At 45.8% G+C, this 24,952-nt stretch overlaps 1 protein-coding gene across 1 annotated transcript in view; it reads right to left on the bottom strand.

Moving 5' to 3' along the window:
- Window positions 1-24,952, bottom strand: part of LOC124555690 (ras-related protein Rab-31) — a 91,284-nt gene that overhangs the window by 30,206 nt on the left and 36,126 nt on the right. The window contains exons 2-3 of the mRNA XM_047129692.1: window positions 14,038-14,165; window positions 13,736-13,868 (exon numbers count right to left, since the gene is read on the bottom strand). Coding sequence (XP_046985648.1) covers window positions 13,736-13,868; window positions 14,038-14,165 — 261 coding nt within the window. The remainder of the gene's footprint in view (window positions 1-13,735; window positions 13,869-14,037; window positions 14,166-24,952) is intronic.

The following is a 24,952-nucleotide window of genomic DNA, read 5'->3' as shown; positions in this document are numbered from 1 at the left end:
CCACTAAAGTTAAATACAGTTTTCTGTAATTCCTTCACGAAAGAAATTTGACTTGCGGTCGTCGCACGGTGGTGCTGGCAGCAATCCACATACGCAGAGGTGTGTTGGTGCATGTCAGAGTACAGTGCAGCGAGTAAGTGCGCAGACATTTTCAGACGTGCAAACGGTGTCTGTGTGTTGAAAATGGCTCAAAGAACACATATTGATGACGTTATATGAGGGGTAGAATACTAGAGTGACTGGAGGCTGGTCAAACACAGCAGTTTGTAGCATGGGGCCTCCGTGTACCACGAAGTGTGATCTCAAGATTATGGCAATGATTCCAGCAGACAGGAAACGTGTCCAGGCGCTACAGTACGGGACGTCCACAGTGTACAACACCACGAGAAGACCGATATCTCACCACCAATGTCTGCAGACGGCCACAGAGTACTGCAAATAGCCTTGCTCGGGACCTTACCGCAGCCACTGGAACAGTTGTTTCCAGACACACAGTCTACAGACAACAGACCAGACATGGTTTATTCGCCCTGCATTCCGCTGACCCCTGGTCACAGGAGAGCCCGTAAAGCCTGGTGTCAAGAACACGGTACATAGTCATTGGAACAGTGGTCCCAGGTTATGTTCATGGACAAGTCCAGGTATAGTCTAAACAGATTCTTGACGAGTTTTCATGTGGCGTGAACCAGGAATCAGATGTCCTTGAAAGGGACCTGTATGGAGGTCATGGTTTGATGGTGTGGGGTGAGATTTTGATTGGTGCACATACACCCCTGCATGTTTTTGACAGAGGAACTGTAACAGGTCAGATGTGTCAGGACGTCATTTTGCACCAATATGTCCGCCTTTCCAGGAGTGCAGTGGGTCCCACCTTCCTCCTGATGGATGATAACGCGTGGCCCCGCTGAGCTGCCATCATGAAAGAATACCTTGATACAGAAGATATCAGGTCGAATGGAGTGGCCCACCTATTCTCCAGACCTAAACACTATCGAGCACATCTGGGATGCTCTTGGTCAACTTATTGCTGCACGTCTTCAAACCCCTAGGACACTTCAGGAGCTCCGACAGGCACTGGTGCAAGAATGGGAGGCTATACCCCAGCAGCTGCTCGACCACCTCATCTAGAGTATGCCAACAAGTTGTGCGGCCTGTGTATGTGTGCATGATGATCATATCCCATATCGATGTCGGGGTACATGTGCAGAAAACAGTGGCGTTTTGTAGCCCACATGTTTCGGGATAGTTTTCTTAACTTATCACCAATACCGTGGACTTACAGATATGTGTCATGTGTGTTCCCTATGTGCCTATGCTATCCACACCAGTTTTGTGTAGTGCCATGTTGCATGGCACCACATTCTGCTATTATCCTTAATTTCTGAGCATGAGTGCAGATTTCCAGAAGGCTTTTGATACTGTTCCTCACAAGCGACTATTAATCAAATTGCGTGCGTATGGAGTATCGTCTCAGTTGTGTGACTGGATTCATGATTTCCTCTCAGAGAGGTCATAATTCATAGTGATAAGACAGTAAATCATTGAATAGAACAGAAGTGATATCTGGCATTCCGCAAGGTAGAGTCATAGGCCCTCTGCTGTTCCTCATTTATATAAATGATCTAGGTGATAATCTGAGCAGCCCCCTTAGATTGTTTCCAAATGATGCAGTAATTTACTGTCTACTAAAATCATCAGACCATCAATTACAATTACAAAATGATCTAGAGAGAATTTCTGTATCGTGCAAAAAATGGCAACTGGCACTAAACAAAGAAAACTGCAAGGTCATCCACATGGGTACTAAAAGAAATCCAACAAATTTTGGGTATACGATAAATCACATAAATCTAAGGGCTGTCAATAAGACTAAATACCTAGGAATTACAATTATGAGCAACTTAAATTGGAAAGACCACATAGATAATATTGTGGGGAAGGCGAAACAAAGACTGCGCTTTGTTGGCAAAACACTTAGAAGATGTGACAAACCCACTAAAGAGACAGTCTACATTACACTTGTCTGTCCTCTGCTGGAATATTGCTAAGTGGTATGGGATCCTTACGGGGTGGGACTGACTGAGGACGTCGAAAAAGTGCAAAGAAGGGCAGCTCGTTTCGTGTTATTGTGCAATAGGGGTGAGAGTGTCACTGACATGATACGCGAGTTGGATGGCTGTCACTGAAACAATGGTGGTTTTCTTTGCGGCGAGATCTATTTACAAAATTTCGATCACCAACTTTCTCTTCCGAATGCGAAAATATTTTGTTGACACCCACCTACGTAGGGAGAAATGATCATCATAATAAAATAAGAGAAATCAGAGCTTGAAGGGAAAGATTTAGGTGTTCCTTTTTCCCATGCACCATTGGAGAGTGGAATGGTAGAGAAGTAGTATGAAAATGGTTTGATACGCCATTTGCCAGGCACTTCAGTGTGAACCGCAGTGTAACCATGTAGATGTAGACCAAACTGTGAGGTCATCGGTCCCTTGTTCCCAGTAGGAGAACAATTACCTAAGGGAAAGAACAAAACAAAGATGATGTACGGCACAATAACAGGAGAAAGGAAGAACCAGAAGAACAACAAACACTACAATGGACAAAACAGGTCAAGAAAACCAGAGAGAGATGCAAGAAACAGGGAGAGGAAATTACTATGCCTGGCTGACCGTAAGAATAAAAGAAGGAGAAGCCAGCCATTATGTAATACGTTAAAACCTTAAAACCTCCACCCTAAAAGCCCTAGGGTGGAGGACACAGAGGGACAAAGGGCATGCGCTGAAACTCTCATCAAATGATAAAGACCCACCCCCACAAACAAAACGTGAAATTAAAGCTGCTGTTGAGGCATTGTCACCCAACACTGAAGGTAGGGTGCAGGGAAAGTTAAAAGTCCACCGCAGAGCGGCTTAAAGTGGGCAGTCCAGCCAGAGCTGGACGACTGTCATTTGGGAGCCACAGTGACACTGAGGTGGGTCCTCACGATGGTGGAGGTAACCATGTGTGAGCCACCTATAGCCGATGCGGAGTCGACAAAGGACAACTGCTTCCCTACGAGAACCCTGCAGGAAAGACTTCTACACATTCACAGTCTCCTTCATGACACACAGTTTGTTGTGCATACTGTTATGCCACTCCATCTCCCAAAGCAGAAAAACCATGTGGCATAAGACAGAATGTAGGTCAGTTTCAGAGATGCCCATCTCCAGGAGAGGTTTCTGCATAGCCTGTTTGGCCAGCCTGTCAGCAAATTTGTTGCCTGGGATTCCAACGTGCCCTGGGATCCACACAAACACCACTGAACGACTGCACCATTTCAGGGCACAGATGGACTCCTGGATGTTCGCTACCAAATAATGGCAAGGATAACACTGGTCGACAGCTTGTAAGCTGCTAAGGGAGTCACAACAAGGAAGAAATGACTCACCAGAACAGGAACGGATGGACTGACGTGCACGAGATAAGACCACAAGCTCTGCAGTGAATACACTGCAGCCAGCGGGCAAGAAATGCTGTCCAATATGGCCTCTGTGGACATAGGTGAAGTCGATATTACCTTCAGCCATTGAGCCGTTGGTGTAAAAACTTCAGAACCCCGGAACACGTCAAGAATCGAGAGGAAGTGACAGTGGAGGGCAGCAGGGTTAACTAAGTCCTTAGAGCCATGCAAAAGGTCCAGACGAAGTTTAGGCTGAAGTGTAAACCATGGAGGTGTACGTGAATGGACCTCAAGTAGAGGTGGTAAAGGGATGGACTCCAGTTCCGAGAGAAAGGAGCGCATGCAAACCGCAATTGGGAGCCCTGACATGGGCTGCTGTTGCGGGAGATGAACTGCCGTGGGTGGGACAAGGACACGGTACTTCAGATTCTCAGGAGAACTATTGTGTGCAACATAACTGGCGAGCAGTTGTGCACGTTGGATCCACAATGGAGGGACTCCAGCCTCCATGATGCTGGTCACCGGACTCGTTCTAAAAGCTCCCGTCGCTAGGCGAACACCACAGCGGTGCACTGGGTTGAGGAAATGCAATGCTGAGGGCACCAGCAAACTGTAAACCAGACTCTTATAGTAAAGGCTGGATTGAACAAGGGCTCTATAGAGCTGCAGCAGCGTAGAGCTATCTGGACCCCAATTGGTGTTGCACAGGCACCAGAGAGCATTGAGGTGCTGTCAGAACTCCCCCTTAAGCTGACGACAGTGAGGTAGCCACATCAATCGGGCATCAAAAACGAAAACCAGTCGTAAGAATCAATACGTTTCCACTACAGTGAGTGAATAGCCATTAAGATTAAGTTCGGGGTCCAGATGAACAGTACGATGCCGACAAAAGTGGGTAACACAATACTTCGCGGCTGAAAACTGGAAGCCATGGGCTAGAGCTCATGACTGCACCTTGTGAATGGCTCTCTGTAGGTGCCGCTCAGCAACACCAGTACTAGAGGAGCAACACGAAAGGCAGAAGTCATCCGCATATAGAGAAGGGGAGACTGATGGCCCTACAGCTGCTGCTAGGCCGTTGATGGCCGCTAAATATAGAGATACACTCAATATGGAACCCTGTGGAATGCCATATGAGGGGAACTATGAAAGGCAACAACTTGGACACGGTAAGTACGGAGTGACAAGAAGTTTTGGATAAAAATCGGGAGTGGACCCCGGAGACCCCATTCATTCAGTATGGCAAGGATATGATGTCGTCAGGCCGTCTCATATGTCATACATAAGTAAAAAAATATGGCAACCACACGTTGGTGGCTGGAAAAGGCTGTTCGGATGGCAGACTCGAGGGACACAAGACTATCAGTGGTAGAACGACACTGGCGGAAGCTGCCCTGAAGTGGAGCCAGTAGGCCACATGACTCCAGGACCCAACCCAACCACCGACACCATTCACTCCAGCAGCTTACAGACAACGTTTGTGAGGGTGATGGGCTGGTAGCTATTCACATCAAGCAGATTTTTATCGGGTTTTAGCACTGGAATGAAGGTGCTCTTCCACCATTGGGATGGAAAGATGCCATCGCACAAGATCCGGTTGAAGGTGATGAGGAGATGTTGCTTGTAATCTGACAAGAGATATTTAATCATCTGACTGTAGATCCGATCTGGCCCAGGAGCCGTGTCGGGGCAATCTGCAAGGGCATTGAGGAGCTCCCACTCTGTAGATGGGGCATTATATGGTTCACTGTGGCGTGTAGTGAATGAGAGGACATTCCTTTCCATCCGCCATTTGAGGGTGCGAAAGGCTAGGGGGTAGTTCTCTGATGCAGAGGCTCGAGCATAGTGCTCAGCAAAGTGCTCGGCAATCGCGTTTGTGTCGGTAGAGAGAACGCCATGGATGTTAACACCAGGGACACCTGTTGTGGTCTGGTACCCAAAAGGATGTCTGATCTTCGTCCAGACTTGGGAAGGTGACATATGGCACTCTATGGTAGACACATACCTCTTCCAACACTCCTGTTTCCATCATTTTATACGCAGGTGAACATGGGCATGGAGCCACTTAAAGGCTATTAGGTGCTCTAGGGAAGGGTGCCACTTATGCCACTGCAGAGCTCACCGATGCTCTTTAACTGCCTCAGCAACTTCCAGCGACCGCCAAGGGACTGTCTTTCACCAGGGGCACCCTAGAGAAAGAGGGATTGGATTATCCACCACAGAAATTATTGTTGTACAGACCTGCTCAATCACAACATCGATGACACCACGCGGGAGAGATTCGATGGTGACAGCAGTGGTGAAGGCTACCCAGTCTGCCTTGTTTAAAGCCCATCTGGGTAGGCGTCCGTGGGTATCATGCTGGGGGAGTGACAGGAAGATGGGGAAGTGGTCACTACCACACAGGTCATCACCTGCTCTCCAGTGGATAGATGGGAGAAGTTCTGGGCTGCAAACTGATAAATCAATGGACATTGAAATGTGTGGTGTGGCGGCCGCAGTAATTAAGAGGCAGAGGAAGTGAGACAGTAAAGTTTTGACATCTCTGCCACGGCCAGTAAGCATGGTGCTACCCCACAAGGGGTTAAAATCTCCCAAAAGTAGGAAAAGTTTAGGGAGTTGATCAATCAGTGCAGCCAATACATTCAGGGGTACCGCAACATCTGGAGGGAGATATACACTGCAGATAGTGATCTCCTGGGTCATCCATATCCTGACAGCCACAGCTTCAAGAGGAGTTTGAACGGGCCCAGGTTCACTACATACCGAGTTCAGGACATAAACGCAAACTCCACCTGACACTATTATATTCGCTACGGTTCTCGTAGTATCCCGTGTAGCCATGAAGGGCAAGGGTCTGCATTGCCGGGAACCAGGTTTCCTGGAGGGGAATGCAGAAAGCAGGTGTAAAGCTTAACAGTTGCCATAGCTCAGCCACGTGGTGAAAAAAACTGCCGCAATTTCACTGGAGGATGACGTGATCGTGAGACTGGGAAGTCATGAAGCACTCAATGAGGTAGTCTACACCTCTGTCTCCTGCTGCCACCGACTTATTTCCTGAACAGGCTATATCCATTGTCTCTGAGGGTCTGGCAAGATCTAGGTCCTCAACAGATACCAGAATCTTCACCTCATCCTCAGACGCAGAGCTTGTAGGTAGTGGTGGTGTAGGTGCCACCACAATTCTCTTGGTCTTGGGGGTCTTTTTTCTGGATTTCTCTCACTGATCCTTGGGTTTCTCTGGCTGGGAGGACTTCACTGATTCAGTCTTCGGCACTGAGGATGAATGTGAAGCTCTACGAGCAGCTGCTGTTGGGCACTTCAGCTACTGGCAGGTGTCATCTTTCCCACTAGCAGAAACCTGGGAAGGGAGAGACCCAAGGGACCCCTTCCTATTGAGAGGAGCCAAAGAAGACTTACACTTTTCCGGCTCAGAAGTGGGGACTGGTGTCCCCAATGGTTGGGAGTGCTCCCGAGGTAGGTGGTGCGGGAGCAACAGGGAGACAAGTGCCCCCCACCATCAAGGGGACAGGTGTAGTCTTCCATCTCTGAGAGCTGACTGGAACTCACAGAACAGATGGTGCTACAATTGCTCTTGTAGCAGAGGTATAAAAGGAGGTCATAGCCACAGGATGTAGGCACACAAATTTCCTCTTGGCCTCAGTGTAGGTCAGTCGGTCCAGGGTCTTTTATTCCATGATTTTCTTTTCTTGCTGTAAAATGCTGCAGTCTGGTGAGAAAGAGGAATGATGCTCTCCTGCAGAGGCAGGTCACATGGAGTATTGGTATGTGATGGACGTCCACAATCTCGACATGTGATGCTGGAAGTATAGTGGGAAGACATACTGCTGAACTTCCAGCACTTAAAGCACAGCATTGGGAGAGAGAGATATATGGCTTGACAACACAGTGGTAGACCATCACCTTGACCTTCCAGGATAATGTGTCACCGTCGAAGGTCAAAATGAAGGCACTGGTGGCATCCTGATTATCCTTCACATCCCGATGGACGCGCTGGATGAAATGAACTCCTCATTGCTCGAAGTTGGCATGCAACTCAGACTGCAAAAGAAGGTCCCTGTAAATATAATACCCTGGACCATATTTACACTATTATGAGGCGTGATGGTAACAAAAACATCCCCCAGTGTGTCACAAGCGAGTAATGCCCATGACTAGGCAGAGGATGCCGTTTTTATCAAGACTGACCCTCACTGCAGTTTGGACAAGCCCTCCACCTCCCCAAACTCATCCTCTAAATGCTCTACAAAAAAACTGAGGCTTCGTCAAGACTAAGGAGCCCCATCAGCTCTCATACATACGAGGTACTGGGGCGAATAAGATTCGCTGTCATCCTTAGCCTGGCATTCCTCCCATAGTGTGGTCAGGGAGGGGAACGATTTACAATCATACTTCCTTACTTTGTACTGAGACTTTGAACGCTTAGAGACTGCTGGCGTTTGTTCACCAGCAAGTGATGACGTGGTACACTTCATCATGCGTCATCCGCCCTGATGGCACCCACTCCGACCAGGTGCCCTCCCCATGGGTGCCACCCAGCTGCAACAAAGGTCACCTGGCAGGATGGCCATTGACAGGAGTCCCAATGCCCCAATGTGATGGGCTTCTACTCCTTGGCATACATGGGGAGTTAATGGCACAGGCATCAGCAGAGCGATCCCTGTGTTGTCAGGGGGCTATAACCGACAGGGTACCTGGCTGCCACATCGCAAAGGACTGGCTACCATGCTGGATATGAGGTGCTAAGAAGTCCATGGTTCTCGTCCGCGTAGGAAACAACACTGTATAGTGGGTGGAGGAGAACGCACCCAGGAAGGTGTCCTCACTCAAGAGATGGAGGATGAGTGGGACTGCAATGCCACGACGAGAAACTGGGCTAAAGATCTCAATGCACGATGGACACAATGCACCATGTAAGGCACCCTTCGCCAATTGGCTTGCTCTTCAGGAAAATTTTGAAAAATGGAGGTCAAACCCTACAGGGGGCCATCACATAAAAGGCGAAAGGTGTGACACTCCTTTTAGTCGCCTCTTACGACAAGCAGGAATACCTCGGGCCTATTCTAACCCCCAGGCCTGCAGGAGAGGACACTACTATTCCAAGCATATACAATATGGCAATTATAAACTCAATAAATACATCTTTGAATGAAGATAAAAATATATGAAATAACAGCTCTTAACTTCTTCTTCTTGTTATACTCAACATGGGATAATAAATTGTTACCACAATCTTAAGAGTAGAAGGCTGAGAATATGACAACCCAAATACATAAATGACTTATTTATGATGACGACACTGTTCTCATATACAGAAGAAAAAAATGGTGGAACACAGGAATCATCTACAGCAACGTGAAGAAGAAAAAGTAATGACAAATGAATGTGATCTTTTACATGTGTTGCTCTCTCATGCACTTCTTAAGAATTTTGTTGTTGTAAACTACTCAAGCTACGGGAGAGGACAGCAGTTTGCCCCAAATGAAGTGTAAGTAGTGTGTTTTTGTGCAAAGCCCAAACAGTGTGATTGTGGTGGTGGAGGTGGCAGCAGTGGCGGGAGGCACAGAAGGTGACAAAAGGTTATTTGGTATGTGAATATGTAATACTCATTGTAAAGTCTAATGCTCTGTCTTAAAATGATTTACTACAATCAGAGTTAGCTCATGTTTTCCTTGTGCCATCCTTATTTTGTAAATTAGTTGACGCAGATGCAGATGTCAGTACATTGATAGTTGGCTTGTAGGACCTCACTGGTGGTTGCACATATTTATTTCACACCAGTTGATATGGGATATGGTGTGATACAACTGCTAGTAAGACCCGTCCCCCAAGAGCATGTGAACAAACAGATTTAATGAGGCAAATAAACATTATGTATCTCCAGATGCATTGACCACTACCTGCCCTACACTGCTAATCATACCTAATTCCAATTTTTTGTTCTGTTTGACCAATACAGTGACAAGTATGATCTCCACACTGAACAATTTATACATCTCCTCTGTTGAAAAGTGTGGTTTTATTGCTAAAGTGTAGCGTTCATGTGCAGCTTATATTCTGTTTGGAAATATTTTTTCATGTCTGTTTTATGAAAAATTTGAGAAATTTTGTTCATATCATGCACAAATACGACAATAATGAATTTTGTAGCATGTACATTTTATATATCTTTGAAAATGTTCAGATGTGACACACCGTAGTTCACCGAAATAATTTGCCAAACAATGCTTCTGATGTATTTTTAGGTATATGCATGTGGTGGTGATGGTTTCTAGACCAAAACTTGTTATCTGGAAACAAATATTCATTACAACAGGCTCTGGTGATTTTGCAACGTTGTTTCTTAATTGATGAGTTACATATTGTGCATTGCTTCACTTGTGTTAATGTTCACATTCACTTACTATAATTTTAAGATGTCTCACAATTTACAGCAATTGTTATGAAAGAAAACAAAGAAATTTCAACACAATAATTAAAAATAAATTTAATCAAAACGAAGAAACAACATGCGTAAGACTGGTGTTTCAGAAGCAACTGCTGAAAGAAGCTGGATAGTCTCAATGACAGATTAGATTAACTTTCATTCCAATTGATCCGTAATGAGGAGGACCTCCAGGATGTAGAGCATGTCAGAAAACAATAATACATGACAAATATTTACAACTAAAACAAATACGCTAATGTATCTTCCACTGGTCCCAAGTGGAATGATCGTGTCTCTCTCTCTCTCTCTCTCTCTCTCTCTCTCTCTCTCTCTCTCTCTCTCTCTCTATCTTTTTAATGAACACTATATGAAAGGATCATTTTACAACACTCATTTACTAAGATTGCATTAATGCACTGAACTCAAATTTTTAAAAATGTTAATTTATTTGGCAATAAAAATATAATAGAACTACTACAATACGTATTTACAATGAACACACTACTGCACTGAAATGGTGCATAAGTTAGATTACACACACACACACACACACACACACACACACACACACACACACACGGTTCTACTGAGAAATATTCATCAATGGAGTAGAAAGAGTTGGCCACCAATAAATCCTCTAGTCTTCTCTTAAACTGGATTTCATTGGTTGTTAAGCTTTTTATGGCTGCTGGCACATTATTGAAAATGTGTGTTCCTGAATAATGCACACCTTTTTGTACAAGAGTAAGTGACTTTAAATCCTTCTGAAGATTATTCTTATTTCTAGTATTGATACCATGAACTGAGCCGATAAACTTTAGCCTGTCTTGATGAATTACCCCAAAAAATAATACCATATGACATTATACAGTGAAAGTAAGCAGGGTATGCCAACTTTTTCATTTCAGTATCCCCTATGTCTGACAGAATTAACATTGCAAATAGAAATATGTTTAGATGCTTCAGTAGGTCTGTGGTGTGCTCCTCCCAGTTGAATTTATTATCAAGTTGTAATCCCAAGAATTTAACACTGTCCACTACTTCTATCTGCTTGTCGTCATACGTTAGACACATACTCGTGGGACACCCCTTACGAGTTCTGAACTGCATGTAGTGTGTTTTTTCAAAGTTTAGTGACAAAGAATTAGCTAGGAATCAGTGATTAATGTCCACAAATATTTTATTACTCAATCTTTCCAAGACTACACTTGATTTGCTATTTATTGCAGTGTTTGTATATAAAAAAAAAATTAAAAAAAAAAAAAAAACTTGGCATCTGGTAATGTTACTGATGAAAAGTCACTGATATACACAAGAAAAGGTAAGGGCCCTAAGATGGAACCTTGTAGGACCCCACATGTAATTAGTTCCCAGTTGGATGATTTGGATGATGCCTGATAGCTGAATACAGGTCTCTTTCCTAATAACATCCTTTGTTTCCTACCAGAGATATAAGATTTGAAACATTTTGCTGCATTTCCTGTTACACCATAATATTCTAATTTACTTAAAAGGATATTGTGATTTACACAGTCAAATGCCTTTGACAGACCGCAAAATATACCAGTTGCCTGCAATTTTTTGTCTAATGAATTAAGTACATTTTCACTGTAAGTGTAGATAGCCTTCTCAACTTCACAACTCTCTAGGAATCCGAACTGTGACTTTGACAGTATGTTATTTGTGATAATATGGTTATAAAGCTGACTGTACATTACCTTTTCTAAAATTTTTGAGAATGCTGGCAAAAGTGAAATTGGATAGAAATTTGATGCTATATCTTTATCTCCTTCTTAAACAGTGGCTTAACTTCAGCGTATTTCAACCATTCAGGAAATATTCCACTGATAAATGACTGGTTACACAGATAGCTTAATATGTCACTTAACACAGAATCACATTTGTTAATTAACTTTGCTGATATTTCATCATACCTATTAGATGTTTTCGATTTTAAAGATTTTATGATGGACATTACTTCTGCTGGGGTAGTGAGGGTCAAAGTCATATTATGAAAGTTACTTGAAATGTCTGGTCTGAGGTATCCCAAGGCAGCATATACAGAACCTGACAATCCCATCTTTTCAATAACAATTATGAAATGTTTGTTAAAATGTTCTGCAACACTATACGCACCTGTCACCAATATATCATTTATTCTTAATGCAATTTGCCCCTCTTCATGTCTGGTTCTAGTGGTCTCCTCCTTCACTATATCCCATATTGTCTTTGTTATCTGGTATGACTTATCTTTTCAATCTAATATATTTGCTTTGATATCCGTATTACAGTCTTTAATAGTTTGCAGTATTTCTTGGAATGTGCTATAGCATCAACATCAGAACTGTTTCAGATTGACAGACAGTTTTCTTTTTGTTTTACCAAATACCTCTATTCCTTGAGTAATTCATGGCTTCTTTGTGTTCGAATAAGGTAAGCACTTTATTAGCAAAAGTGTTATATTTTCCATTTATGCCATGAGCACTGTAACCATCACTCCAGTGAATGTCTCTGAGGAGTGTCCTAAAATAATCAATTTTTGGCTTATTGATTACCCTCTTGAGTTCAGATTTAACAGATTTTATGCCATTTTCAGCATTAACATTTAACAGAAGGAACTGCACGTCAGGGTCTGAGAGGCCATTGACTATTGGTTTTGTAATCTAATTTTGTTCATTGGACTTTTCTATAAAGATATTATCAATGGCTGTTTGTCAGCAATTGGCTGCCCTAGTTGGGAACTTTACAGTGGGAATTAAGTTGAATGATAGCGTTACTCACTCAGATAAGTTCTTATTGGGAGAGTCTTTAAGGAAATCTACACTGAAGTCACCAGCAACCACTATTTCTTTGTTTCTGGTTGTTAAATGGGCCAGTACAGCTTCAAGGTGGTTTATGAACAGATTTAAGTTACTTGCAAGTGCTCAATATACACTTAATGTTATGAAGGATTTTTTATGAAATTCTACTTCTGTTGCACATGCTTCCATATGCTGTTCTAGGCAAAACTTATCTTTCTATGTTCTTAAATTTATGACAGTTACTGATGAATGTGGCAACTCTTCCTTTCTCCATTTCTGCTCTACAAAAGTGAGATGCTAACCTAAATCCTGTACCACTTAAAAGTTCTATACCAGTGGCCGCATGATGTACATAGAGGCAGATTATGTCAGCTGGGTTTGAGGACTAATTCATCTATGCAGATAATTAATTCATTAATTTTATTTCTCAGTCCTCAAATATGTTGATGCATAAAGATAGCTGACATTTCACATTGACAGTTAAAATTGGGTAGTGTTGAAATTTATGCTGATTGTTGAAAATTCTCAACCAACACCTGTTATGCTGATGTAATAAGCTAGAATTATGTTTTTTGGTTTCTTTCTCAAACTGAAGGTTTGTCTCAATCCTAACCTCTCTTAAAACTTTGTTTTCTTCCTGTCCTCCCTACCCTAAAAGAGTGTCTTTTCTTAACCCTATAACCACTAGCATTTTATCACTCATGACAGTGCCTCCCCCCTTCAACTTTCCTGCTATTTTCCAAGCCAGTTTACTCTTTAATTGTGAGGTCTGTATGAGTACCGACAGGTGTTTATCGAAACAGAAGCAAAACTCCTTTCATGAGCAAAATTTGGACAATGATGGTATTAAATGTACATAGCTTGGTAGGTTGAAGACATTCAAAGTCAGTTCGTATAAGGGTGTGCACTGCCATGCTGATATATTGGCACTGCGTGCAAAGTTAATTCAGTGAGATCCACATATCCTGCTGCTCAAATTTTGTGATGTGAAGTATGCATATATTATAGTTAAATGCATATTTTCTATTATATTGTTTAAATTACCTTTCACCCATGATTTGACAGACAAGAAAGAGTCATATTGTGTGATGTCAAACACAAGGAGGGCAGCATTCGCATTGCGGTAGTACATGGGTGCCATGGATCTGAATCTCTCTTGACCAGCAGTGTCCCAAACCTTGACAGAGTGGGAAACAAATATGTAATTAAATTAAGAAAGTAAAACTTTTAGCAGCTGTGAAAGGTTTAAAATCTGCAAAAATGTTTGTGGAGTATTTGTTGTGTCTCAATACATTTGGAAAACTGAGAAAAAAAGATGTATGCATTGTTGAATTTTAAATAAATACCTGCAGCTTTACTCTTGTATCTTCAATATTTATTTTGCATGTGAAGAACGATGCTCCAATTGTTGGGCTGATATGATGGCTGAACATTTTACCAATATATCTGACAACCATACTAGTCTTACCTACACCTGGAACATAAAAATATATTATTACATTACTGTGCAATTAAGGTGCTTGGCAAAGCTGTTATTGGTACCCTTGGCAAAATATTTTTGAGGTTAATCCATTCTCCACCCATCACTCACAGTAATAAAGCAAATTTAAAAAAAATGATAGAAAAAATTCAGTTGTTCTATCTAAAATTGGCTTGAGTAAGGTTCTGGAACTGCTAAAATATTTTAAAATGACCATGTGGCTAATATTAATGGCAAATAAAGAATGAGCTAGGCATCCTGAGACAACATTAAAATTTCCTAGCACATTAGAGGCAATGGGCAGGACAAAATCTTAAAAACAAATCACGTTTATATCAATGTCGTGTAAAAGAAAGGACACGTCTAGCAGTAAATCATAAGTTTTCTCTAGCCAAGATTTAATATATAGGTTATTAAAATGTTTAATATGGAAGTCCATACGATCTATGTATCAGACACTGGTTTGTCTTCTTGTTGGATATGGAACTCTTATGCTATAGTAAAAATCTCTATTGGAAAGCACGTTAAAATAACTTCATGTCAACAGCTGGAAGAAGGAACACCAAAACTGGTTCAGTTTTCCTGAGGATCACTTGGTCAGTAAGCAATAGTGTCAGACAGGCAGCATACTGGCTTTCACTGAAGCCTTCAACACTACTTTGCCATCTCACAACCAGACTGTCACCTTTCCACCAAACCTACACCTCAGCTACACAGAAAAGTTTGTCTCACTACAGATCATGATTCCGTATTCACATTTGTTGGCTTTGCCAACTCAAAACCAACCTGTTATCTTTCAGGCTAACCCAGACATAGGCTATGCTACAAATCAAACTGTCACCAAAATCTATGGCCTAAAAAAATAATCTAGATGCAAAATAAAAATATTTTCACTGTTCTGTTCTCTGTCTGTCTGTCTAGGTACGGCGTCACATCATTGTTATGTTATGAGTCGAAAGCTTTTGTCCGGTATTCGTAGGCTCAGTTCAAATTCAAATTGTGAATCTCACGGCAAATGATGGATCACTGTACTCAGTAGCAAGTGTGTGCACAGAGCTGATGCTAAATGCTCACCCAGCCAACTTAATGTTTAGACTTCGCTGAACCGTACGTCCATAATCAAGCTGTGGTTGCATGAAACACATTTGGAACTGAAACAAACCAAGCACTGTCTTTTCTTCATGACCTATGGCTAACAGACCATAGGACATACAGTGTGTCAGATCCTGTAGGTGTGGCAATCATATCAAAAGTGAGTTGTAATTTTCTCACCATATTCTTAAAATATCAGCAGCTTTCTTTTGAGAACTGCTTTCGAAGGTGGATTCAGATATAGATGTGGCTGCTTGTGATCGTCAGCCACATACCACTGAATAGTGTGTGATGGGAGGACAGCAGAACAAAATTTCAATGGTGGTGGTTGTTTAGGCTACTCACCAGCATGGCCAATGGTGCCATTACAAAACATGAAATCATGCATTAAGACACGTCTTCTCTCTCTCAAAAAATCTTACTGTTACCATGTACCATGAACACAGGTAGCAAATTTTGAGAGAATGTGTGGCAATATCAATGTTTGATAAGGCAAGAAGCATCACTGCTCCAAGCCAGATTTGAGAATATCCACAGCCTTCTTCCTCAACCCTTAACCCCTGCCAGTGCCAACACTGCTTGTCCTGGTGCTGCCTCCAGCTGGGGGACTGTCTGAAAAGTGACCTCTCATCACTTGGAAGACAACAATTATTTATTTTATTTATTGTATGGCTTTCTGAAACACAGTGAAAAAAATCGATACGACTGAAGAGCACAACATATACTATTTAAAAGCTTATAAACATCTAGGGCATTTATGCACTCTATCGACTTTGGAGTTGCTAGTGAGAAGTCTTCTGTTCTACCATTGTATGATCTGGTGCAGCATTCTTCTGTGATGGTCTGTGGTTCTTCACAATCACAAAGTGGGAATGATTGCTTACCCTATTTGTGTAAAAAATATGCATATCTGCTATGTTGGCTTGTAATTCTGTTTAGTATTGATGTTTTATGAGGCAAGTCAAATGCAAGTGGTTTTTGGGTGTTACACAGCATATTATCACTTTGTTGCCCCATCCATTCTTGAGTCTGTGCATTAGTAATGCTGAACATATATTCAACAGTGCCCCTTGCTGTTATTGCCGGTGATCATCTAGAGCAGAGTCTTATGGCCCAATTCATCGACATCTTGATAGATTTTGCTACCCATTATCTTTTGGTACTCATTTGTGAAAGCATTTATGTGTTTTAGTTTAGGGGCTGGAATGTGGCTTAGTGCTGGCAACAATTCTGTAGATGTTGACTTCGTAACACCAGCAATTATTCTCATGGTGTTCTTTAGTTGGACACCTATCTTTTGTGCACAGGAGTTGTTTAGCCAAACTGGTGCACAATATTCAGCAGCTGAGAAAAGACCCAGAAAAGAAGAACGTAGACGTAATGCAGATGCTCCCCAAGTTGTACTACACAGCTTTTGAATGATGATGTTTCTTGTTTCCAAATTTTTGGCTGTTTTTGTTAGACGCTCTCTGAAAGAATTCTACAAGGGTTACTCCCAGGTACTTTGGTGTTTTTATTCTAAGTATAGTGTTTTAAAACTGTATGTTGAATTTTCCTCTGGTGAGTTTATTGTTTAGATGCAAAAGGGAAACCTTCATTTTGATGGTGTTTGACATGAGTCTCCATTTGTGAAAGTACATTGCACTGCAAAATTTAAGAATGAGATAAAGTAACATAACATACAAACAACTTGGTAGAAATGAATGAAAATGTGGGAGCATGTTGACAGAGGTCTCTGTCATGCACAGAAAGTTGGACATCACGTGGTGCAAGGTCAGCGTAACTGTAGTGCCAAATGGGACTAACCCTATAACATGAGGCAGTTGCAGGAAAGGGAAAAGATTGGTTGGTTTAAAAATGGGGGGAGGGAGGGGGAAGGGGACTAAACTGAGAGGTCATTGGTCCCTTGTTCCCTTAAAGTAATTACCCAAGGGAAAGAAGAAAAGAAAGGAGACATACAGCACAATAACAGGAGAAAGGAAGAACCAGAAGAACGACAGACGGACAACCAAAACTGCTATGGACAAAACAGGAAAAGAAAACTAGAGAGAGAAGCAAGAAACAGGTAGAAGGGGTAAAAACAAGAGAGCGGATGACCATGGCTGGCTGACCATGAGAATAAAAAGGAAAAGCCATCCACTTTGAGACACATTAAAACATCCACCCTAAAAGCATTAGAGTGCAGAACACAAAGGGACAAAGGACAGGCAATAAAATTTATATAGAATGATAAAACCCACCATCACGTATAAAACGTAAAACTAAATTAGCTGATGAGGCTTTGTCAGCTAAAATTAATGGCAATGAGTCCGGTAACTGAAGAGTCCGTCGCAGGGCAGCCAAAGAAGGTCAGCTCACCAAGATATGGGCCACTGTCAGCTGGGTGCCGCACCAACACTGAGGTGGGTCATCACCTAAGAATAGGTATGTCTCCACTACAGTGAGTGGATCGTCATTAAGGTAAAGTTCTGGTTTTGGATGAACGGTACGACACCAACAGAAGCGCATAACACATGACTTGCAACCGAAAACAGGAAACCATGGGCTTGAGCCCATGACTGCACCTTGTGGATGGCTCCCTGTAGGCGCTGTTCAGCAACACCAGTACTTGTAGAGCAGTACAATATGCAGAAGACGTCTGTATACAGAGAAGGTCGATGGACAGCCCTGCAGCTGCTGCTAGACCATTAATGGCCACTAAAAAGACACACACACTCAATACAGAGCCCTGCAAGACACCATTATCTTGGATATGGGGGGGGGGGGGGGGGGGGGGACTATGGGGGGCGCCAACTTGGGCACGAAAAGTACGAAGTGATAGGAAATTTTGGATAAAAATCGGGAGCAGGCCTCAGACACTCTACTTGTACAATGTGGCAAGGATACGATGTCGCCAGGTGGTGTCACACGCTTTTCGTAAATCAAAAAAGATGGCAGACTCGAGGGACACAAGATTATCAGTGGTAGAGCGACCCTGGCAGAAGCCGCTCTAAATCGAGCCAGTAGGCCACGTGACTCCAGGACCCGACCCAACCCAACCGCCAACACACCATATGTTCTAGCAGCTTACAAAGAACATTGGTGTGGCTTATGGGCCAGTAGCTATCAACATCATGTGGGTTTTTACCGGGTTTGAGCACTGGAATGATGGTGCTCTCCCATCACTGCGATGGAAAGACCCCATTGCACCAGATCTGGTTGAAGATGACAAGGAGATGTCACACGTAATCGGATGAGAGATGTTTAATCATCCGACTGTGGATCCAATCTGGCCCAGGAGCTGAGTGAGGAGCTCCATCCAAATAGAGCGTTATAGGATTCACTGTGGCATGTAGTAAATGAGATGACATTCCCATCCATCCGCTATTTGAGAGTGTGAAAGGCTGGAGGAGGAGGAGGAGGAGGAGGAGGAGGAGGAGGAGGAGGGGGGGGGGGGGGGTAATTATCTGACACAGAGGCTCGAGCATAGTGCTTAGCAAAGTGATCGGCAATCACGTTTGTGTCGGTAGAAAACACGCCATTTATGTTAACACCAGGAACACCTGTTGGGGTCTGGTACCCAAAAACACGTTTCATCTTTTGCCCAGACTTGGTAAGGTGATATATGGCACTCAATGGTTGAGACTTATCTCTCCCAACACTCCTGCTTCCATCATTTGATAAGCTGGCATACGTGGGCATGCAACCGTTTTAAGGCTTTGAGGTGAGGTGCTCCAGGGAAGGGTGTCGCTTATGCCGCTGTAGAGCTCGACAACACTCCGTAATTGCTTCAGCGACTTCCAGCAACCATCAAGGGATGCCTTTCGCTAGGGGCACCCTAAAGAGTGAGGGATCGTGTTTTCTGCCATAGAAACAATTGTTGTAGTCAACTGCTCAATCATCATATCAATGTTTCCATTTGCGGGAGATTCAACAGTGGCAGCAGAGGTGAATGTTTCCTAGTTCGCCTTGTTTTAAGCCATTCTGGACAGGCGTCCATGGGCCTGATGCCAGGGCAGTGACAGGAAGATGGGGAAGTGGTCACTACCATACAGGTCGTCATGTGCTCTCCAGTGAATAGATGGGAGAAGTTCTGGGCTGCAAATTGAAAAATCAATGGCCAAGCAACAACCATGAGCCACACTGAAATGTGTGGCAGCCCCAGTACTTAAGAGGCAGTTATAAAACGCAGAATACGAGCAGCTGCTCGAGCGTCATCAGTTAAAACATCTGGTAAAGTAGATGGCAGGGACAGGACAACACGAAATTGACTAAAACGGGGACACGACAATAAAACATGGCGCACTGTTAATGCCTGACCACAAGGGCACTGCGGGGCTGGGTCACCGGAGAGCAGGTAGCGGTGGCTAAACCGGCAATGCCCAATCCGCAACCTGGTCAGAAGGACCTCCTCTCGCCGAGATGGTCGGGAGGAGGTTGTCCAAGCAGTTGGGAGCGGTTTTACTGCCCGGAGCTTGTTTCCTTGGAGGGATGACCAAGCATCCCACCACAACGACACAAGCCTCTTACATACATCCCCACGAACGTCAGATGATGGGACACAATGGGAGGCTGGCCGAGGCAGGAGGACTGCAGCCTTGGCTGCAGCATCAGCAGCCTCATTCCCAAGCACTCCGACATGTCCGGGAACCCACAGAAAGCTGACAGGAGAACCATTATCAGCAAAAGAATGGAGGGACTGCTGTAACCGTTGAATCAAGGGATGGACCGGATAGGGAGCTCCAAGGCTCTGAAGAGCACTGAGTGAGTCAGAGCAGAGTACATACGATGAATCGCGGTGGCGGCGGGCATACTGAACGGCCTGATGGAGAGCAAAAAGCTCGGCCGTAAAGCTCGAACATTGGTCGAGGAGCCGGTATTTATAGGTGGCGGTCCCGACGACAAAGGCACAGCCGACACCATCGTCAGTTTTGGAGCCATCGGTGTAAATAAAGGTGTGACCGGCAAGTCGAGCACGAAGTTCGACAAACCGTGAGCAATACACTGCAGCCGGAGTACCCTCCTTCGGGAGTGAGCTGAGGTCGAGATAAATATGAACCGGAGCCTGGAGCCAAGGTGGTGTCGGGCTCTCACGCTCTCTGAAGGTGGTAGGGAGGGCAAAATCCAATTGTCGAAGCAGGCGACAGAAGCGGACTCCGGGGGGCAGCAGGGCAGACACATACAACCCGTACTGATGGTCGAGAGAATCGGCGAAGAAGGACTGGTAAGAGGGGTGGTCGGGCATTGACAACAGCCAGCAGGCATACCGACACAGCAGTACGTCGCGCCAGTAGGTCAATGGTAATTCGGCAGCTTCAGCATAAAGACTCTCGACAGGACTAGTGTAGAAGGCTCCGGTCGCAAGACGTAACCCCCGATGGTGGATGGAGTTGAGCCGGCGTAAGAGAGATGGCAGAGCGGACGAGTAGACGAAGCTCCCATAATCCAGCTTCGATCGGACTATGGACCGATACAAGCGAAGCAGGACAGTGCAATCCGCTCCCCAAGATGAACCGCTAAGAACTCTGAGGACATTAAGGGAACGTGTACAACGGGCCGCCAAGAGACATGTGGAGACCAACACAGTTTCCTGTCCAACGTGAGCCCTAGAAACTTAGTTGTTTCCACGAATGGGAGAACAACGGGACCGAGATGTAAGGATGGCAGAAGGAACGCTTTATATCGCCAAAAGTTGATACAAACCGTCTTCTCTTCAGAGAACCGGAAGCCATTTGCCACGCTCCATGAGTAGAGGCTGTCTAGACAACGCTGAAGGCAGTGCTCCAGGAGGCATGTTCTCTGGGCACTGCAGTAGTTCGCGAAGTCATCGACAAAGAGAGAGCCTGAGATATTAGGTGGAATGCAATCCATAATTGGATTGATCGCGATGGCAAAAAGGGCTACGCTCAAGACGGAGCCCTGAGGCACTCCGTTCTCCTGGAGGAAGACGTCGGACAATACGGAACCCACACGTACCCTAAACTTTCGATCCGTTAAAAAGGAATCAATAAAAAGGGGCAGGTGACCGCATAGGCCCCACCTGTGCATAGTGCGGAGGATACCTCCTCTCCAACAGGTATCATAAGCCTTCTCCAAGTCGAAGAACGGCTACCGTTTGGCGCCTTCGCAAAAAGTTGTTCATGATGAATGTCGACAAAGTCACAAGGTGGTCAACAGCGGAGCGGCGGCAACGAAAGCCGCATTGGACATTAGTAAGTAGCCGTCGAGATTCAAGAATCCAGACTAACCGAGCATTAACCATGCGCTCCATCACCTTACAGACACAGCTTGTAAGAGAAATGGGGCGGTAACTAGAAGGAAGGTGTCTATCATTCCCGGGTTTGGGTATAGGAACAACGACGGCGTCACGCCAACACATGGGGACCTGACCTTCGGTCCAGACGCGATTGTAGGTACGAAGAAGGAAGCTTTTGCCCGCCGGAGAAAGGTGTGCCAGCATCTGAACGTGAATGGCATCTGGACCCGGAGCAGAGGACCGGGACACTGCAAGCCCACGTTCGAGTTCCCGCATAGTAAAGGGGGCATTATAAGTTTCCAGATTCAGCGAGTGGAAGGAAGGTCGCCGAGCCTCTTCTGCCTCTTTCCTGGGAAGAAAGGCGGGCTGGTAATGGGCGGAGCTTGAAACCTCTGCGAAAAAGCGGCCAAAGGCGTTGGAGACAGCCACAGGATCAACAAGGACCTCATTACCTGAGGTCAGGCCAGGTACCGAGGAGTGGGCCTTAATGCCCGACAGCCGGCGCAAGCCACCCCAAACGACGGAAGAGGGAGTAAAACTGTTAAAGGAGCTGGTGAAAGAGGCCCAGCAAGCTTTTTTGCTGTCTTTGATGACTCTACGGCATTGCGCTCGGAGTCGTTTGTATTCAATACAATTCGCCAACGTAGGATGGCGGCGAAAGGTGCGTAAAGCACGTCGTCGAGCACGGATAGCGTCCCTACAAGCCTCGTTCCACCAGGGGACGGAAACGCGACGTGAAGAAGAGGTAGAACGAGGAATGGAACGTTCGGAAGCATTGATGATAACAGCCGTGAGGTATTCGACCTGACTGTCACAACTGAGAAAATTGTGGTTCGGAAAGGTCGGCAGAGAGGAGTAAAGTCCCCAGTCAGCTTTCGGTATGTTCCAGCTCGAAGGACGTGGGGATGGGGTGTGGTGCAGGAGACGAACGACACAGGGGAAGTGGTCGCTCGAATAGGTGTCAGAAAGGACATACCACTCGAACCGACGGGCAAGAGTGGTAGAACAGATCGAGAGGTCCAAGTGGGAGTAGGTATGAGTAGAGTCCGAGAGGAAAGTCGGGGCGCCGGTATTGAGGCAGACAAGATAGAGATGGTTGAAGACATCCGCCAAGAGTGAGCCTCTTTGACAGGATGCAGGAGAGCCCCAAAGGGGATGATGGGCATTGAAGTCGCCAAACAATAAAAACGGCGGGGGAAGCTGAACGATCAGGTGCATCATGTCAGCCTGACTAACAGCAGATGATGATGGAGTGTAGATGGTACAAACTGAAAAAGTAAAAGCAGAAAGAGTAATACGGACAGCTATTGCTTGGAGTGGGGTGGTCAATGGGATGGGATGGTAATAGACATCGTCCCGAACGAGCAACATGACCCCACCATGAGCTGGATACCGTCCACAGTGGTGAGGTCATACCGCTCCGAGGTATAGTGGGTAAAGGCAATATAGTCAGTCGGGCGCAACTTGGTTTCCTGGAGACCAAGGATGAGCGGACAGTGCAGGCGGAGGAGCAGTTGTAATTCCTCCCGATTAGATCGAATACCTCTTATGTTCCAATGTAACAAGGCCATCGCTAGTCAAAAAGTTGGGGGAACCAGACGGGGGAAGAGCTGGTCACCTCAACGTCCGCGGAGGGCCAGGTTGCGAGGGAACAACGCTACAACCGGCGGGAGGCGGATCCGGTTCCATCGAGTCGGCGCCAGCTGCGGCCGCTGTCCCTGGTTGTGTAGGAGGGGCAGCATCATTTGCCGACGAGAGGCCAGCTGAGCGCCTGGCAGCAGAGCGTCCCGGCGTAACTGAGGACGGCCGGGAGCAGCGACTCACGGATGGAGCGTCAGACGAAACGCGCCGGGGTGGAGAGGGGGATAGAGACTACTTCTTGGAGGCCTTCTTGGAAGCCAAGGAGGCACAGGGATGGTGGGCTGGATCCGAAGAAGGTCTTCACGCGCGGGGTCCGTTTTGGAATGCCGGACCTCGGAAGCTGGGGTCCGGAACGTTTCTCCGATGGACGCCTGAGAAGAGGATCGCTTCTCAGGTGGCGGGGGGAGAGGAGGAGGAGGAAGGGTGGCCCCTGGGGCAGAGGGGGCGGGGACCACGGGGGAGGAGGATTTGGAAGGGAGGGATTTGGGAGGCGGAGGCAGAGCCCCCTGATGGGCGGAGGAGGCAGAGGGGGGACAGGATAGGGGTGAGGATACTGCGGAAGGAGTGGACACAACTGAGGCAAACGAAGTGGCCAACGGCACGGGATGGAGACGGTCATACTTCTTCCTGGCCTCAGAATAAGAGAGCCGTTCCAAAGTTTTGAGTTCTTGTATCTTCTTCTCCTTCTGATATGCGGGGCAGTCTAAGGATCTAGGCGAGTGGATGCCAGGACAATTAATGCACTGAGGTGGTGGGGTGCACGTATGTTCCTCACGAAGAGGACGTCCACAATCGCCACAAAGGGGCTCAGCCTCACACCGTGACGACATGTGCCCAAAGCGCAAACACCAAAAACAGCGCATAGGAGGTGGGACGTACGGTCGCACGTCGCACCGGAAGCACATCACCTTTACCTTCTCCGGGAGAACATCCCCCTCGAAGGCGAGGATAAAGGCCCCGGTGTCGATGCGACGGTCTTTGGGGCCGCGCTGGACTCGCCGGACGAAATGCACGCCTCGGCGCTCCAGGTTGGCCCTGAGCTCCTCATCATATTGTAGCAGGAGGTCACGATAAAAAATAACCCCCTGCGTCCTATTTAGTGCCAGATGCGGGACAATGGACACTGGGATGTCCCCTAGGCGGTCGCACGCCTGGAGCGCCGCCGACTGTGTGGCGGAGGTGGTCTTGATAAGAACGGACCCTGAACACATCTTGCTGAGAGCCTCGATTTCCCCGAAGATCTCCTCAATGTGCTGAACAAAGAACATGGGCTTGGAGGTGGCCAACGTCCACCCATCGGTTCGAGAACAGACCAAATAGCGGGGGAAGTACTTCGCCCCAAGCCGGCGGGCCTGTCCCTCCTCCCAGGGAGTGGCCAAGGGGGAAAGGGCAGGAGAACCAGAACTAGAAACGGTACCTTTTTTTTTTTGAAAGACTCGGCCACAGAGCGACCTGATACGTGCTGACGTTTCATCTGCGAAACGTCCGCCCCGATACCACCCACTCCGACCAGGGGCACTCCCCACGGGCGCCACCCAACCTCAGCAAGGGCCACCTGGGAGAATGACCGTTGCCGGGAGTCCTGATGCCCCAAGGAGACGGGCATCTACTCCTTGGCCGATGTGTGGAGGGTGTAGCTCAGGTATCGGCAGTACGATCCCTGTGTTGTCAGGGGGGCTACAACCTAGAGGGTACATGACGACCCCACCACAACGGGCTGGCTGGCGTGCTGGATTTCTGGTGCCATGGAAAGTCCATCATGATCGCTGGTGCAGATGGGGACGCACTATGGGCGTAACTTGTACAACCCATC

This window comes from Schistocerca americana, chromosome X, assembly GCF_021461395.2.
Source record: "Schistocerca americana isolate TAMUIC-IGC-003095 chromosome X, iqSchAmer2.1, whole genome shotgun sequence".
In the NCBI taxonomy this organism is placed as follows: Eukaryota; Metazoa; Arthropoda; class Insecta; order Orthoptera; family Acrididae; genus Schistocerca; species Schistocerca americana.
This window is presented reverse-complemented; position numbering and strand designations above follow the sequence as displayed.